This window comes from Tetrao urogallus (assembly GCF_951394365.1).
Source record: "Tetrao urogallus genome assembly, chromosome: 17".
NCBI classification, from domain to species: domain Eukaryota; kingdom Metazoa; phylum Chordata; class Aves; order Galliformes; family Phasianidae; genus Tetrao; species Tetrao urogallus.
In genome coordinates this window covers 9120667-9139342 of record NC_136830.1, presented here as the reverse complement: position 1 = coordinate 9139342, position 18676 = coordinate 9120667, and the positions used below count along the sequence as shown (strand labels likewise).

Here is an 18676-nt window from a genome sequence, read left to right as displayed (position 1 = left end):
GCCACATCCCATAATGAAAGAAAGCTGCGTGCTGCAAGATCTCTGCCTTTGCTGGGTGGAATACAGTTCCCTAAGCCGGGAAGCAGCTCTTATGACAAGGCCTGGGTACATGTTTTGTCCAGGAGCACGGAAGTGTTGTGGTGCTGTTGGGTGACTAGCAACTATGGAGAACAAAGGCTGGTTCTTCAGCATCTCCCTGAATGTGCAACACGATGTATGGTACTCACCTGCGTAAAGATACTGAGGCTCCAGCTGGCCACTCAGCCTCTGTGGGGATGTTTCCCTTCCTAAAAGTGCAGACTGTGCCAGGAGAGGAGGAATTTATCTGGCCTGATTTGCTGCACCAGTTGGGAGAGACTTTCCTAGCCTGACAATTGTAATGTTAGATCCATTGCAGAGGGATTCCGCTGTAGCCTGCAAAAGGCTGACGTTTGCATCTGATCAGATGCACTTGTTTTCTGTATTGATTATGGCTTTTGTTTCCTTTAGTATTGTTTTATTTTAAAAGGTTCATGTTAAGCCCAATTTCTTACTTTGCCCCTTTTAGCAAGTGACCTGTCATCAGAAGAAGCTGAGAATCAAATGGCCTAACGAGGAGGTCCTTGTTCCTTCAGCTTCATACCAATGAGTTCCCCTGCTGCCCTGTGACACAGGGCAGAGTGGAGCAACCCTGAGGATGCTCCTGAGAGCTTTCACTCCCTGTTGAACAGACCAGACCTGCCTGCAGTGGTGAGAAGTGCAGAGCTGGTTAGCATCTGCCCTCAGCGCAACCTTCTGCGTATCAAGGGGCAGACATCCAACCTTTCAGTACGATAGCACAAGGTGATTTGTTACTCTCCAGAGATCTGGAAGCAAGCAGAACTCTGGAGACAAGGCCCATCGATTTCCCTGTTGCTTGGTGACAGGCTGATGAGCCAGGTCACCCACCTTCCCCAAGGGATCTTTCTGCAAGAGACTTCTGCTTCCACATGTAGAGTCTGTGCCTGACTGCTAGTCTGAGCCCTCCCTGCACTTTCTGGCCTGGAGTTGCTGACCCTGAGGAGCTGGTTCCCATGCTCTTGGCCTCTGATGTGGTCAAGGAGGCGTTTGTGTTCAGGAGAAGGATTTAGGCCAGGTAGGGCTGGGTCACCTTCAGTCCTGGTGAGCTTTACCTCATGCTGTCTTGTTCTTATAAGTGCTCTCTTCCTGGTACAGCTGCTCTGAGCCATGTCCTTGCTGCTGCTCCTTCCTGCACCTGAGTTTTCCTAGCAGTTGTTCTCAGGTTTGATGCTGTGCAGTGGCTCAGACTTTCTTTGAGCTGACAAGGGTCAGGATTTGAGGGACAACCTTTCTGCTGGACCAGAGCAGCTGAAGCCTTTACTTTTTCATAGCCCTCAAGCTGTGATGTGAGCTTTCAGCTCATGGGCCCTGAAACAGGAGCTCGAGGTGTCACAGTGCTAATGTGGGCAGCAGTGGCACTGAACCTTGGCTGTTTTTTGGTAGCATACATCACTGCAATGGGCCTGACAGCCATTCTGAGTGCTGAAAAGCAAACAATTGAACTTCCCTCCCATTGCTTCTCCAGACTGGCTATTTCTATTCATGCAAGAGAGTCCCTACCACACGTAGAAGGAGAAGACAGGCTTCAGAGAGGGCAGATCTTAACAGCAAACCCAGGGATGAAAGGGCAGTAAGCTTGAAGTTGTTTGCTTCATCTTGTAGGTGCTGTTAAAATCCTAGTGCTTATACAAGTCTTCAGTAGGAGCTGTGTTTTGTTTAGTGACAGTGCCTACAAAGATTCCCTGGTGTTTTTTAGATTGCTCTAACTGGAGCATAGAGACATTTAGATCTTTATCAGTCTGAGAAACATAAAATGCCCTGATTTGTTAAGCAAAGAACCTGGATTTGAAAGCAGTCTTCTCTGTAAGGAGCAGTTCTTCTCCAAGCCTTGTAGGTTTTGGGTTGTTTTGGTGTTGTTTTTTTTCTTTTATTATTATTATTATTATTTTTTTTTTTTTTTTTTTTAGCATCCTTCCGTCAGGAAGTCACTCAGCTTCTTGTTGCTGCCCTGGTAATCTCTGCACCTTGCAGCAGAGCATGAAAACAGGGCTGTGTGTGTAGGTGTGCCCTACTCTTGTAGGATACTTTATCCCTGCCTCTTGCCAAGCAGGGAACCTCATTGGTGCCATCAGCCACCCTAAGGCAAAGCTGTGCAGGGTTTGGTCTGTTGTGTTCTGCTTTCTGTCAGTTCAAATGAATTTGTCTCATCTGAATAGGAATATGGAGTAGAAATGGTTCAGTCTTCTTGGCTTCAGCTTAGTCGTTTTGGCTCTCGCTTTATGCATTTTTGTCACTGCTGCGAAGCTGATGTTAACTCTCCATGTGACCGGGGAGTTTCTGATCCCTCGTGGTGATGGGAGTGGTTTTCTTTGTTGGTCCATCCTCTCATGGCAGGTCTGGCTCAGACAAAGCCATCGAACAAACCATGTGGGGACACAGGAGGACAGGACGGGGAGGACACACTCAGTCTGGCTTTCCTTGTCATCTGTCTGGCACCTGCAAGCCAGCCAGATGAGTGTGATAAAGTACCTGGCCTGATATGGGGAAGGAAACATTTGGGCTGGCTGTGATTCTCCAGCAGGGGTGATTGAGGGAATGTCCAAGGCAGTGTTTAACTGAATGCAGTCAGAGATAGGGAGGGCTCTTCATGCTTTGTTGCAGAGCTCAGCAGGCAAATGTAGAGTGTGTCTCTGTGCAGCAGTGTGGGAAGCAGGACCAGAGCAGAGCCTGGCTCGGTGGTTGGAGTAGTTGTGCAGAGAGGGGCAGGTAGGGCAATTTGAATAAAGCTTCCCCTGAATAAAGGTGAGGCGATGCTGCTGATCATGTTCTGGGCCTGGATCCAGCCCTAGGGTAGTGCTGGTTGAATTACCCCTTATCAGCCTCTTTGCTCTGTCCTGGGGATGCAGAGGCACAGCTGGCAGTTGTCTCACAGCTTGTGCTCTGTGTTTTGCTACCTTCATGCAGGCTGTTCTTCATGCCTGTATGTGTGTACCTACAACAACAGCTCGGACCCTTTTGGGTATCCTAGGTGGCAGGGAGCAGAAAGCCAAATGAATTCCCATCTTTTTGGTGCCTTTGTGTCGGGCTTTGAATAAAAGTCCATTTGAATAAGCTTTTTTTTTTTCTTTTTTTTTCTTTTTTTCTTTTTTTTTTTTTTTTTTTTAAGGAGCTTCTGGGTTGTGTTGTTTTTCACCCAAGGGACAGATATTCCCTGCCCATGTGCTCAGCTGCAGGCTGTCTCACTGTCCCTTGATCCAGCTCTGGAGGTCACAGCTGAATCACAGAACTGTGAGTGAGAATCTTTGGTTCCAGCCCTCGAAGTCAATGGGGAAAAAAGCGTAGCAGGGGACAGAAGAACTGGAAGAGCTCTTCCAGGTCTTGTCTGCCCCAGGAATCACCTGAGGTGGGATGGAGAGCTTCTAGACAGTCTGGTGCCTGCGTGTCTGCACAGCTCAGAGCAGAGCGAGTTGCAGCTGTGTCCTGGTAATCCTTTGGTGCTCAAGGCTTCTGCCTGCAGAGCTTGGCTGGGATCCTCCTGCTCCCTGGGCTCACCTGCTGAGGGCTTCCCCTGCCCCAGGGAGCAGAGGCCCATACGTGTCCCTTGGCCTTCCTTTGCATTGAAGTGAGGTGGCAACAGCCAGGATGTCTTGGTGTTGGAAGCCTGGCTGAGCAGGCCCCTTGTTGATGGGAAACAGCAGCAGGAGGGAGACGACCAGCAGAGCAGCTACAGCCCTCGGTGTGAGCCAGATTCTGAGCAGCTGCGAAGCACCGAGTGTTTCAGGCTCTGGTGTTTCAGTGTGGGAGAGATATGTCTGCTTCATGCACTCGTGATGGGGAGGGAAATATCCTTGCTGAGAATCCAAGAGAAATGGGAGCTGGGCCAGCACTGAGCTCATTTACCTACAGGCACTTCTGCATCTCCACAACAAATGCCAAAGTCTAATACAATTCAAGGATGCTTTTTTTTTTTTTATTATATGTCAGCCTGGTTCCACCAGTCTGTCCTCTCCAGCTGGTCCCACAGTACTCTCGATGGCACGGCCACAATACTGGGCTGGAGCTGCCGGGGCTCAGGAACGTGGTTGTGTACAACAGGCCTCCTGTGCAGCTCCTGCTTCATGCTGGGCTGGGGCACGTGTGTGTGTTCTGCTTGGTCCCAATGGGCTCCATCCCGTGGTGCTGGCACGGGAGAGCTGAAAGCAGGTCCATGTCTTCCGGGACTCTGGCTTGCTCAGAGTTTATTGCTGTATATTAAATACTATTTTTGGAGATTGGGGGGTAGGTGTGGGAGGGGGAGGGGTGAGGTGGTGCTGTCCCCAGGCTGAGCAGTGGGACTGCTGCAGGTTCTTCGATAGGTTCTGATTATTTTTTTTTTTTTCCCAAAAAGTGCTTTATTTAAAAATACAAAAATAAAAAAAATATATTAAAAAAAAATAATAATAATAAATGACAGAAGTGCTTTCCTCCCCTGTAGAAAACAGCGCTGGCCGAGTAGAAAATGGGAACGATCTTTTGCAAACGTCAGAGGTCTCTGCTGGAGAGGCTGTGTGAGGGAGGGATGAAGGCGAGGGGCGAAGTGCAGCGCTGTGCTGGGGGGGGGGGGGGGGGGGGGGCAGAGGAGGGCGAGCTGTGCGCCCGGCGCATGGAGGGGGCCGTGCCTGTCGCTCCGTGCTGCTCCGTGCTGCAGCCAAACAGCTGCAAACCCGATGGTGACATCGGAGATGAGCGTTTCGAGGGCTCGGGGCTTTCCTACCCCGAGAGCATCGCGCTGGGGTTGGAGGCGGTGCTGGAGCTGCCCCGCTGGCGCTGAGGGTCGCTGTGTTACCGCGGCTCGTTTTACTGGTTGGGCCCTGGGTGAAAAGCACAGACGTGTGTTTGTGATCGCGGGGGCTTTGCGGAGCTGAGGGCGGCCTGTCTTATTTTCGGAACGCGGTAGCTGCTTTATTTTTGCATTTCCCCACGGCGTCGGGCGGAGGGGATGTTCTAAAATCCACCGCCCGGCGGCTTCGACCGGCAGCGCGCGGAAGGCAAATAAACGGAGTTCTATTGTGGCTGTGCCGCGGTGGTCGCTCTGTTCTCGGGGCCGGGGCTCGGGGGCCGCCTCGCGTCCGTCCCCGCCGCCGTCGCTCGGCAACGCCCGCGCCCTCTGACCCGCGCGGCGCCGCCCCCGCTCCCATAGCTACGGCGGGAGGCGGCGGCCATCTTGGCGGCGGCGGCGGGGCGATGAGCGGCTCCAGGGCGCGGGCGGCGGCGGGACCCGACAAGAAGCCGCCGCCGGGGAGCGGGGGGGCCCTGAGCCGTTTGCGGGGGCGACGGGGGTCGGCGGACGCAGCCCCGCGGAGCGGAGCGCCGTGGACCGAATCCGAACTGCTGGAGCTGGAGACCGTCCGGCCCGAGCACGTCCTGGGGCTGTGCCGGGTGACGGAGAGTGAGTGCGGGGCGGTGCGGGGCGGGAGGTCCGGAAGGCCGCGGCGGGCGTTGGGCTCCGTGCGCTGCGCGCTGCGCGCTGCCCGGTGCCGCCGCGCTGGGGTCGTGCAGCCCGCCGGGCGCTGCCTGCGCCTCTGCTGCCGCTTGCGGAAAGTTGGGTGGTTTCTTTTTTTTTCTTCCCCCCCGCGGGACGCCGCGCTCCGCTTTCCTGTCCCCACCCTTCCCCTCGTCGCTCTGCACACCCGCGGTGTGCTTTCGTGCCTTCCTCTCGCATCTGACGGGTCCGGGGATGGTCAGAAATAGTAACGAGTCCCTTTGTAGTCGCTCCGAAATCTTCTGAAACGTTCCTCCGTGTTTTCTTCCAGACTATTTGTGCAAACCCGAGGATAACATTTATAACATCGACTTCACCAGGTTCAAGATCCGAGACCTGGAGACGGGGACGGTGCTGTTCGAAATCGCCAAGCCGTCTGCTGCAGGTGTGCGGCGCTGGGCTGCGGGGCAGGGCTGTGCACAGCTGACGGCTCTTGTAGCATCCTGGAGACTGAGTCCTTCCCAGAGCACGGGGCTGAGTTTACCTTTGATGGAAAACTTCCAGGTTATGCTATAAAAATGTGAATATAGCGCGATAGGGGTATACTGTCAGCTGCAGAACTTGCCTTGTTAGTGGCAGGTCTTCTTTCTTGGATATCTGGTGAGGCTGAAGGTGGTTGTGGCACCAGGACCACTGAGGCTGGGCTGGCTGTTACCAGTTTTTCTCTTTACTTCTTAGTGCTGGTGTGACTGTGTGACCAATTCCTTCTCATTCCGTGCCCAACTAATTGTAGGCTTGTCCTGTCCACCAGCCAGTATTACCTTACACATGTGCTGTTGGCAGAATAATTCAGTGCTGCTGCATTTTCTAGAGCAAGACAACGAGGATGAAGATGACAGCAGTGAACTGGACAGCAGTGCAGGCCGCTTTGTTCGTTACCAGTTCACCCCAGCATTTCTTCGTCTTCGGACTGTTGGTGCAACGTGAGTATGCGTTCACAGAAATCTGAGGGGAAAATCAGCTGTGCCACTGAGCAGCTTATAGCTAGAATCAAGGACTTGAGAGAACTCAACTGTACACTAACAATGTAAAGTATTTTTCTGGAACGGTCTGTTGGGTTCTTGTGCAGTTTCAGGTCCAAGACTCTGTGCTTTGCAGTAGGAAGAGAAGGCTTTCTTACCTGTTTTTTCTTACTTTTTTCTTACAGAGTGGAGTTTACAGTGGGAGAAAAGCCCGTGTCAAACTTCCGAATGATTGAGAGGCATTACTTCCGAGATCGCTTGCTGAAGAACTTTGACTTCGATTTTGGCTTCTGCATCCCCAGTAGCAGGAACACATGTGAGCACATCTACGAGTTCCCTCAGCTCTCAGAAGATCTCAGTAAGTATTTCCTTTCTGCTGCAAGTTGTGTGTGTGTGCTCATTTTCTCTCTCTCTCTCTTTCTACTTGTGCAAAAAATTGTGACGGGGATGGAGGGATGGAATTAAGCTGATTTAAGATGCACTTAATCCCAAGTCACAGACTTGTGCTGCAGATTATCCATCTTAGAAATGAAAGCCTAAGGCAGCCTGCATTGTCAAGTCACAGGCTGCAAGAAGAGCTGCCCAGTGGTGGGGCTGTCATCCCCAGTGCCTAACAGTGCAGTGCAGAAGATAACAAAACCCTGGAAAAGGGTTCTCTTAGCAGTCACACATCTGTTTTCAGCACTTGCTTTTTAGGTCTTGAGCCTCTAGCTTTGAAGCAGAACTGGTTTTTCTCTTGAGAGGTGTGTTTTTGAGCCTACCAAGATCTCTGCAAATATGCATTGCGCAGGGTATGTTTGCCCTGGGGGTGGATTGAGCAGAGCACGTGGGCACTTCTGTGGCTGCCTGAGTGCAGGGTTTGTACCTCACATGTACACCAGTGGAGAGTGCAGCCGCTTTCTTTTATTTACAGGTTGCAGCCTCTCTGCTTTCAGACAATGATTTCTGCTGTGCTCTAGTGGTGGCTCTGACTGTTTCTGTGTCTTATGTGAGATTGCTCCACCTCTGTTTGCTTTTGACAGTGCCCTGTGAATAGGAAGAATAGGTAGGGCATGCCAGAGCTTTTAATGCGTGCCCAGCCGATCTGTTTGCTTCTCTTGGATAGGGCAGAGCATCAGCCTGGTGCATCCCACTGAGTGTCCTTTTTGTTCTGACTGCACTGCCCAGCAGAGTGTGACAGGCTTCTAAATGTAATTGAGCTTTCTCTTTCACAGTCCGTCTGATGGTTGAAAACCCATACGAGACCCGCTCAGACAGCTTTTACTTTGTGGACAACAAGTTGATAATGCACAACAAGGCCGATTATGCTTACAATGGAGGACAGTAATCATGATATGGCTGCTGGAAGCTGTGCTGCCATTAACCATTCCAGATGTCCAGGACTGGACTGGACTTGCTCTCTCATGCAACAAGGCTTCCTGTCAAACCTTTTCTACTTGCATGAGGCTGAGCACATGAAGCAAAGAAGACAGCTCGCAAAAGTAAAGGAAATCTCCCTGCAACGCTTCACTATCCAACACCCTTAACATATCCAGCCTCTGTCATTCTCCATTTCCGGATGCCTTTTGGTACCCTGGTTAGGTTATGGATCAGAGGCACTGTTTAAAAATTATTGCTGTTACAATTTTTATAGCTTAGGTTGCACTTCTAGTGCTCCCGATGTTTCACCTATTGGGTGACTACCCTCTTCCAAGAGGTCAAATTATTTGGGTAAGCTATTTCTTAGCAGGAAAATTTGCTGCCTTGAGGTAGCCAGTGACATCTGAAAAGCAGATCTCTTCTTCAGTTGGATAGATCATCTCTTTGGTGCCTAGTGGCTTAGTTTGTAGCATGGGTGAGATAGCTTTTAGGGTGCATTCCAGTATTCTCCAGTGGGAAAGATAAAATAAGAGACTAATTCAGCTTCTGAGTTGTGCAGGAATCTTCTCTTCCCCCTCCAGGTATTTGAGCTGCTCTTGGGAATGGTTTGGTCTGTGTTTTACCAGAGATATTGCTGGAGGTACGCAATAGGAGAAAAAAGGGACCTTATCCAGGTTGATCATTTAGTTGTTCCAATAGCATTTCTGTTTGAGCTTATTCAAGCAAATTGCTGAATTTTGGAGCTCAAGGGTCGACCTTGGAGCTGAAGTTAATCTCAGTGTATTTATCATTTCTCATTTCTACTGCTTCCCTTTGTGTAGGATTTTTGGCTTTTACTACAGAATGGACTGGTTTTGAACTGACAGCACATTTTCAGCCTAGCTGGGGTGGAGGGGAGATTTCAGTCTGGTGAGGTGTAGAGGAAGAAGGGAGAATGTGGAAAAATCACTTGAAAAACATGTAGGGAGCAAAGCTTCCTAGGCTTCAATCTCTGTATACATCATAATGTTTTAAACCTGACTGTCAGAGGTGCTGGAAGGAGAGATGGTGGTGTCACCAGCTCACTTGCTTTCTTTCAGTTGAGGTACTAGCAGCTGAAACCTTCCCTGGTCAGATTACTCAGTGTTACAGAGTGGGATTCTTAATGACCAAACTGTGAGAATTAATATGATGATTCTTAATTGTTTGAGATCCTATCACTGCTTTGTATCCTTAGTTGCTTATTTATGTTTCAAGATGTTCTTCTGCTGAGGTAGTTTCTGCCAGACCAAAGGGTGTCTTTTGCAGCAGTGCTTTGGGATCTGGCAATAGGAAATAGCACCATGCCCTGGGAAGTGGAGACCCCATCCTCCCAGCAGCCGTTCTGGCGTCCAGCTCTGACCATGCAGAACCTCAGCTAGGAAAACCCTTTCCTGTATATTTTGCTGGCTCAAGATGAGGATTGTTTGCATCCCCTCCCTGAGCTGATCAGCCACCTCTGCTGCACGTGGAAGCTAAGTTGTGTTTGGGCTGGAGACTTTGGCTAGTGTTAGTTCTGCTTGTTCACCTAGAGAGCTGAGAACCAACTCCTCAGCAGATACAGTATGATTCAGTGTAGATTATTGCCTCAGCAGGATTAAATGAGGTGGGCATCCCAGCCTTTTAATGCGTAGATAGCAATAGGAAGCCACTGCCTTAACCTTGCAGATTAACGATGTAGGTTTGGTGCAGAGGATCGGCGGGTGACGAGGTAAGCAGTGAGAGTATGTGTGGTGGCAGTCCTGAAAGAATCTCCAGCTCTTGGGAAGGATTTTAATTACGATTAACCACAACAAACGACTTGTTCGGGTGGAGTATTAATCATGAGCAACCACAACAGATGTCTCGGGAATGCAGAGGGGCAAGGTGTGTGTGGCTGAAAGATGAAGGGCAGTTCTGCTCCATTCGATCCCTTCCAGCATCTCCACGGGCACTGGGGCAATCTCATTAGTTGTTTCAGAATTAGCAAAGCTGCTCATGAGGTGGAGCTCAAGCTGCCTCTTGCAGTGACTGCCTTCAGATGGCCCCATGCTGTGTTGGCAAGGGGAAATTCAGTTGTGCTGCAGGAATGGGCGGTGCTTGCAACAAGGCAGAGCAGCCTGGGAGGGTGTTTTCCATCCTGGAGCATTGTGAGATACTCAGGGTCAGGTCAGAAGAGGCTGCCGGGTGTTTCCAGGACGTTGTAGCATATTGAGGTGAATTTATATGTAGTATTAATCCAGGTGCCTTTTAACATTCCTTTACCTTTCTGTATGAAGCAACCTGCTTTTCTTACGAATGTGACGATTCTCGTCTGTTTTCTGTATCACTGAGTAAAGATACTTAAAATGGAGACAGACCATTGCCAGAGGAGCAGTGAGGACCGAGCCAGGGGACAACACAGCTGTGCAGGTCCGGTGCTCACGGGTCACTGGGTGCCATCTGACTGCTGCTCTGAGAAGCAGAGAGCACTGCTGGGTGTGAGTGAGTTCAGGGCCCGTAGGAAAGGGGATTTCTGTCTGAGGCAGTCATTACCTCAGCCAGCAGGGATGAGGAAAAAGCATTGAGGCAATGCTTTTCCATTTATAAATGTATCATTTATTCAGCAATAAGGAAGACCAAAGGAAAGCTGGGGGTTGTGCAGGCAGTACTGGCACCCCTCAGCTTCTGTAGGTATCTGTTTGCTTGGCCAAATTAGAAGGCCTTTGCCCACAAACATGCTGCAGGAAAAAAGTCCCTAAAAGAAGGCACCCCAGCATTAAAAAGACTTGATTGTAACCACAAAGTCAGCGATTTCCAACCTCATCCTCGTGGCAGGGATGGTGTCTGGTAAACGTGATTCTATGGAGCATCATCCTTCAGTTTGGTGTCATGTGGTGCTGTAGGGATGGATCAGAGCTGCTCGCAGGGGAGATGGGGGGAGAGGATGGGACCTGATTTGTGAGCTGAGTGCTGTCCCAGCAGGCACAGTGTGTGTGTAAGGTCACACAGCAGAGCTGGGAGAAGAGCTGGGATTGTAGCGTGCTCAGTGATAACAGCACAGGGGCCAACAGCGATCCTCCAGCAGCACAGAGACCAGCATCACTTCTACAGCAGCACGGGGAGCAGCGCCGCGCCCACACCGAACCTCTCCAGTGTTGCCCTGTGAAGACCGGCCTCGCTGCGGACTCCCGACAGCCGTCCCACGGCCACACGGGCTGCTCCTGCTGACGTCCATCTGTCCCCGTCCTCCGCCCTCTCTGAGCGGCGTCTTCCTCCGCGGTGCCCCCGTGCCGCGCTGCCCTCTGGTGCTCGGTGCCTCCCGTAGCGGAGGGTTGGGACGAGCGCCTCGCCCAGCTCAGCAGCGCCCCCCTGCGGTGAGGCGGCGCGGCGGCGGTTTGGACGCGCGTGGCAGTGGCGCTGCTGCTGCCCCGCGTGGAATAAAGGAACCTCCCGATTTCGTACGGCGGCGTACGGCGTTGGGGGCGGGGCTGAGGGGCTGGGAAGGGGCGTGGCCTCGAGTCGTCTCGCGCTGTTCCCGCCTGATGACTTGCGCATGCGCAGTGCTGCTCCTCGCGCTCCCTCAGGCGCGGCCATGGCGGCGGTAGCGTTGGCGTTTCTCGTGACCCGCGGCGGAGGGCTGCCCAGGGGTGAGGGCGCGGAGCCCGGCCTCGCTCCGCCGCGGCTGCCGGGAGGATCCGAGGGGCTGCGTGTGGGGGTCGGGAGCGGCCGCGGCCCGAGCGGGAGGGTGGTCCGCGGCGCCCCGGTGCCCTTCAGGGTCTGAGGCCGCGTCCCATGGCAGCGCGGGTCCAGGGGTCCGGGGGGGGGGGGGGGGGGGGGGGGGGGGGAGGGACGAAGGGACGCGGCGCCTCACGGCTCTGCTCCCTCAGCGCGGACCCTGGGGTCCCTCCGCCGGCTGCACACGGTGTACCAGACGGTGGAGCTGCCGGAGACGCACCAGATCCTGCGCCAGACGTGCCGGGACTTCGCCGAGAAGGAGCTGATGCCGCTCGCGGCTCAGCTGGACAAGGAGCACCGCTTCCCGGCCGAGCAGGTGCGCGCTGCCCTGCGGTGGGCGCCTTTCTAATCGTGCCCAGGGAAGGAAGCCGCTGCTGGGGGCTTTTTTGGCACGGAGCGTCCTCTGACCTTCGTACCAAGAAACGTTCCGTGGGTTTCGTTCTGCTGGCTCGGCAGCGGGCTGAGGTTTAGGCCTGTTTCTAGGAGAGCTGTCTGAGTGTGGAAGCTGCAGCGTGTGTTCTGCGCTCCTCAGCTGCTCGTGTTCTCCAGCGTTAGCACCACTGAATTGTCAGTTCTCGGAGCAGCTCCTCTGTGGGAGCTCAGTGTCAGGAGGTAGGAGGTGATAGCATCTGGTGGGTGCCGTGTCTGTTATATGTGGTCTGTTAAGATTCCACATAGACCTCTGACTCCTCACTTGGAAATCAGTACAGTAGATTAGTGTCACGTTGAGCAGGTGAATTCACTCATTTACGTACAAGACATATGCTGTTGAATTTGAATGTGTTGGAGAAAATTGGAAGTGTAAACAGTATTTATTAACATTATCGAATCATAGAGTGGTTTGGGTTGGAAGGGACCTTTAAGATAATCCAGTTCCACCCCCCCTGCTATACGCAGAGACACCTCCCAGCAGGCCAGGTTGCTCAAAACCCCATCCAGCCTGGCCTTTATTGCTTCCAGGGAGGGGCATTCACAACCTCATTGTTCCAGAGTCTCACCACCCTCACAGTAAAGAATTTCTTCCTACTTTCTAGTTTAAATCTGCTCTTTTCCAGTTTTAAACCATTTCCCTTTACCCTGTCCCTACCTGCCCTTATAAACATCCCTCCCCAACTTTTATGTGGGCCCCTTTCAGGCTCTGGAAGGCCTGAATAAAGATAAAGCAACTGACATAGAATGAACCGCTATCCTTTGTTCATCCTCTGCATTTGATATGGTGGACAAATGTTCTGGCTGTCCATGCAGGAGGGAAAATACTTGTTTTAGAATTCCTCACAGGTTCTGTGAAAGCATACACAGCCTGGTAATGCATTTAACTTCACTGAAAGATTGGGCTAAATTTGACGTTGCATTTAAAATGTAAAAACAGAGGAAAGCTTGTTTTTCCTTTCATATATTTTTAGATATTATTAAGACATGCAGTGTGAGATGATGTGTGCTCTGAAGAGCTTCCAGTTATGAGGCCAGGGTCCAGCTGAGGAATTTAGGGTTGGAATAATTTGGAATGTGTTGAACACATTTTTTTGGAAAGCAAGACCTGGCTTAAGTGGGAACGAAAAATCACCTTTTTGCAAACTGCTGTGTGGGTCTTTCAATTCATAACGTTCTTCTGTGGTGCAGTCGTGGGGTGAAGCACAGCCGTCTCAAAGATAGAGTTCTAATGATTTTCATTAGCAAGCTGATAAGAGAAATGTGATGGGAGAGGTTCTGGTGAGAAGTGGAGAAAATCCTGGTGGGGCTGTAGCACCATATTTCACCTTTAAAGGCTCCCTCCTTTCCTGGAACTGAAGACAGCTCCTGAAATGAGCAAGAGCTCATCCAAGCCAGCAGTGACCGTGTGTAGCTCTCAGTGTAGTCATGTAGCCACACTTAGCAGTTTGTGCAGCCAGATTCCCATTTCAACAGGAGTTACACACATTGTTCCTCCGTGTGCAGCCCTGCTGTGACCTGACTTTGTGTGTCTGCATGTGTTGGCTGGTGCAAAGAATCTTCTGCTTTTCCCACGTGCAGGTGAAGAAGATGGGTAGCCTGGGGCTGTTGGCTGTGGAAGTGCCAGAGCAGTTCAAAGGAGCTGGCCTCGACTACCTGGCCTATTCCATTGCCTTGGAGGAGATCAGCAGGGGCTGTGCGTCCACAGGCGTCATTGCCAGTGTCAATAATGTGAGTGTCTCAAGGCTGTGCGTGAGGGACAGGCGTGGAGCCGAGTCTGAGAACGGGGTGGCTGTTGGAGAGGGGTGTATGTGAGAAATGGGTTCCTGTTGTGAATTACGGTGCTCTGGAGAGTGCTGGCGTTCTGGGTGTTAATCGATTGTACCTTGAGAAGGTGCTAACTCAGCTCTCAATTCTTAAAGTCTCTGTATTTAGGGCCAATACTCAAGTATGGTTCTGAGGAACAGAAGCACAAGTGGATTTCTCCCTTCACCAGCGGGGACAAAATAGGATGTTTTGCTCTTAGTGAACCAGGTAATGTTACAGTTAGCATTCCTGTTGCAGGGAACATAGGGTAACTTCCTTAACCAGATTTAGAGTGGATTTCAGGTCTGTCGGACTGTAACAGTTTGCAGAAAGGTGGTTTGTAGCAATTCCATTCAAATGTTCAAGTGAAGTCTTGGTGCCCAAGGTACTTACTACCTGCTACCCCATGGGCTGTGCTGAAAATTTTCATCCCTGTTACGTGAGCAAAACCTTAGAGATGGGTGCATCTTTGACGTACTGGCCTTTCTCCTTTCTGTTTGGGTCCCCTATTGGAGAGACAGGGGTGACACCACTGCAGTGAGCTGGCAGCAGGGGTGTGGGCAGGTGGTGGTTTTGCACCGATTGCAGATCACTGCTACTGATTGCCTGAATGTTTTTTGCCTTGCTTAGGGAACGGCAGTGATGCGGGTGCAGCATCCACAGTGGCACGTCTGGATGGTGACGAGTGGGTGCTGAATGGCACCAAGGCCTGGATCACCAACGCCTGGGACGCCTCGGCCTCCGTGGTGTTTGCCACTACAGATAAATCCCTGAAGCACAAGGTGCGAGCAGTGGGTCGGTTGGGAAAAAAGGGCTGGAAGTGAAGGGAGAATCATTCTGAAAGGGTTCTGAGGACCATGTAGAGTGTTTGGAGCTGTGCAGATGTTGCACAGCGGGGAGGAGGGGGTTTGATGTGTGCTGGTTCTGTTGTTCCTTGTGCCTTCCATTCCTTCTCGTTACTCAGACACATGTCTCCTGTGGAAAAAAAAAAAATGGGAAGGAAGCCTGTTGACAACCAGGTAAGTGAAAACTCAGTATAATTCCTAAGAGTCTGGGTCCTCTTGCAGGGCATTAGTGCATTCCTTGTTCCTATGCCAACTGCGGGGCTGTCCCTGGGGAAGAAAGAAGACAAGCTGGGCATCCGAGCCTCTTCCACTGCCAACCTGATATTTGAGGACTGTCGGATACCCAAGGACAACCTGCTGGGGCAGCTAGGAATGGGCTTCAAAATTGCCATGGTAAGAGATGGATCATGGGTGCATTTGTGTAAAGCAGTAGTTCCCAAACCGGCCGTTTTTAAAACTATTTTCACATTTAGGATAACTTTGGTGAGAGCTGCTACTGTAAGGTGTAACATGAGACAGTTGACCCATCTGCCAACATGTGAGAACTCATTGATAGAGCTCAGTAAATCATTGATTTATTATAGATCCTGGGCAGTGCTGTTTTTGTAGGCTCAGTGTGGCAGCGCTCTGGTTCAGGAGCGCTGTTGAGGCACAGTGTGAGCAGGGACAATTTAGTTTAATTTTGCTTATCTACTGATGTTCTGTTCTTCCATTTTGTACCCTTAAAAAAAGGGGGTGGAGGGGAACGTTGCATTTTCCCTAAATATTCTGGCTGAGGATAGTTGTCCTGGGTGCACAGAGTATGTTCTGCATCACTAAATGTCTAAATCTGCTACAAATGTCTAAAAGAAGTGGAAGAAGTCAGAGATAACAGCATGTGTGTGACTAATGAACAGAAGCCAGGCCCCTGTCCAGCTTGTTCCCTGCAGTGGCACACTCTTCACTGAGAAAATGCACCATTTGTTGGCCTGATGTTTTGAGAAGGGCTGAGCTGCAAAGCTGGAAGAACTCTCCAGTCACCAATCACTTTTTTGAGACCCTCAGGATTAAGATCAAGTCTTTTCTCACTGTACCACAAATTCTTCCTGTGTACAGAGTGAGCCAGGGAAGCAATCAAAACCTAACGGGCAAGTCAGGTTACAGAGCCAATTCACCAGTCATGAAAAATGAAAGAAAGAGTGGCCATGTGTGTGCTCTTTTGATCAAGTGTTATTTAACACATATTTTGTCTTTCCCAGCAAACTCTGGACGGAGGGAGGATCGGCATCGCCTCTCAGGCTCTGGGAATAGCTCAGGCAGCTCTGGACTGTGCTGTGGATTATGCTGAAAAGAGAATGGCGTTTGGGTCACCCATCACAAAGCTGCAGGCGATTCAGGTACGAGGCAGGCTGGGCCATTTGCAGGCAGTGCTGTCGTTCCTATGTTGTTCACTTGTACCTGGCTTTGGGAACACAGTGCACTTCGTACTGTCTGGGATGAACAAGGTCGTTGTTCACATTCTCATACAGACTGTTGAGATGGAGGTGCTCCTTTTCTAGTGCTGCTGGTCTCGGAGGTGGGAGACTGCTCTATGTTTCCTGTAGGCAGAGCCACCTCAGACAAAGGCGGTGTTTGTCATTGCAGTTTAAGTTAGCAGACATGGCTGTGGCGTTAGAGAGTGCGCGCTTACTGACCTGGAGAGCCGCCATGCTGAAAGACAACGGGAAGCCCTTCACAAAGGTATTTCTAGCTCTGCATTTGTCAAGTAGTGACAGCTCTGGGCACAGGCTTGAGGCAGGCAAATGTGTGATGTGCTGCTGTGTGGCTGCCTTCAGTCCTGCCCAGCCTGGTGCTGCTGGAGGTCCGGTATCGGCAGGTACTGCGCACTGCTGGCTGCCATCAGCTCCAGCTCTGGAGCTGGGCCCTGCTTTTATCCAAGGCGAGAGGGGCTGGCTGCTGAGAGCTGGTGGCCTGTCTTTTCTGCACAGTTGGTCTGCAGACTGTCAGACTCCTGTTGAAATTGGGGCTTTCCTTTTTCTACGATAGCTGCATCCTCAGTGATGTTTTCCTTCCCAAAGGAAGCGGCGATGGCCAAGCTGGCTGCGTCAGAAGCTGCAACAAACATCGCTCATCAGGTAACTACACAGCTGGCAACTCTCAGCTGAAAAGCATGCTGAAAGGCAGTTTGTGTTCCATCTCTTACACACAACAAGCCAAGCACCTACATGAAAATGGGATGAAATTTAATCTTTACTAGAACATACTTATATGTAGTTTTCTTTTTTTAACAAAGGCATGCGAAGCTGGTTAGCCTGGGCACCTCTTTGGATTCAGGGTTATGCAGGCATGTGATGCTGTGTTATTAATGATCATGATTGATGCTGTCCAGAGGCAGCATCAGCATTTTAACTGGATTGGTGCTTTCTGGGGGAGCTTAGCTGCACCCAGCTCAATCAGCAGTAAGTTTGATGTATAATGAGAAGATAGAGCAGTACCTCTCATGGCTGAGTTGAATATGGAAAAACTAACAAATACCACTGAAGTGGCTCATTTGCTGTCTGGGATGTCAGCATTAACGTTACACGACTTCTAATTGTGTGTATTTCTCTGATTACAAGTGTGTCAGTCAGCCCCACGTGCTTCCTCCAGGTGTGCATGCAGTGAGATTAGTTCCTTTTGAGGTGGCTGTGGTCTGTGCAAAACAAGTTCTGCGGCCCTGCATCTATTCTAACCCCCTACCTTTGTTTCAGGCCATCCAGATCTTGGGTGGTATGGGTTATGTGACAGAGATGCCAGCAGAACGTCATTATCGTGATGCTCGTATCACTGAGATCTACGAGGGGACCAGTGAGATCCAGAGACTGGTGATAGCAGGTCAACTGCTGAAGGCCTACCGTAGCTGAAGAACCTTAGAGCAAGATGCTGCCCTGAAGTGCCTCCTAACAGCCATCCAAGCGCTGAGGATCACGATGGAAGTTTTCCTCACTAATGAGTAACTGACCTTAAAATGTGCTGATTCTTCTCTGGGTGAAGTACGTTGCATGGAAGGCTGTATCCCAGTTTGTAAGCAGATGGCCATGCGTGCAAGAGAGAGGAAGCAGCAGCTCATGGCTGCTTTTCCTAATCAGCTCACTGTACTTTCTTTGCAAGGCTTTGTCAGTGAGCAGTGTGAGAAGCAGTGCCAGTGTTAGAGATGTGACCCCTGTGCACTCTTTCTGGGCTGCTGGTTACACTGCCATGCTTCTCAAATCCCAAAGTTTGGGATGCAGCTGTGGTGAGCTCCCTGTTCAATGCAGGCTGTACTGAGACCTGCTGCAGCAGTGCAGTCTCCCCCACCTCCAGCAGGAGAGGAGCCAGAAGGGAGGACACAGGCACTTCCTATGCATGAAAGGCTCTTACTCAGGCTGTGGTTGCTGTGTACATGGATGTAAAAGCAAAGGTCAGAAAAAAAAAACACTAGCTTTCATGGTGTGAGCCCCTCATGGATGGAGCTGTAAAAGCAAAGAAGAGAGAAGCTGCAGTGGTTGAGACAGATTAAAAAAAAAGAAAATGAATGTTCCACAGACTGCTTTTACTGTACCAACAGCTATCTAACAGGGCAGAAAATGCATACAGTGGCAGTAGCAGGTTTTGATCTCTATGCATTTTTGGGCAACAAATGGGAAATGAACAGATGATACCAAAAACCTTACCAGGAAGATTTAGCAGTAACACATCCCCCATCAGTTATCTTCAGGAAAAAATTAACTTTCTGAAAATTAAAAGCCAAAAGAAAGGGTGGATAGGATTAAGACTACATTCTGCACAGCCCTTGTCCAGACATTGAGTACACCAGTTGTAAATGATTATTTTCCTGTGGTGTCATTTATTTATGTGGAAAGAAAACAGCAAGATATTACATAAAAGAAGATGAATAAAACATGATTTTAAAAACTTTTTTAAAGCACCACCCCTCCCCCTTTTATTTTCTAAATTCAAATGTGACAATTGAGAATAGTTTCTTCCAGTCCTGAGACACAGAA

At 50.6% G+C, this 18676-nt stretch overlaps 1 protein-coding gene across 1 annotated transcript; it reads left to right on the top strand.

Annotated features, from left to right (window-relative positions):
* Positions 1 to 5262: 5262 nt before the first annotated feature.
* ACADS (acyl-CoA dehydrogenase short chain) lies at positions 5263 to 17557 on the top strand (the record flags this gene model as incomplete). Its single annotated transcript, XM_079544087.1, has 13 exons — positions 5263 to 5467; positions 5832 to 5945; positions 6372 to 6483; positions 6708 to 6880; positions 11748 to 11911; positions 13606 to 13755; positions 13947 to 14058; positions 14461 to 14612; positions 14898 to 15068; positions 15914 to 16051; positions 16299 to 16394; positions 16733 to 16789; positions 17405 to 17557. The coding sequence occupies 13 exons, from the start codon at positions 5263 to 5265 to the stop codon at positions 17555 to 17557; spliced, it is 1797 nt and encodes a 598-aa protein (XP_079400213.1).
* Between the last annotated feature and the right edge of the window lie 1119 nt (positions 17558 to 18676).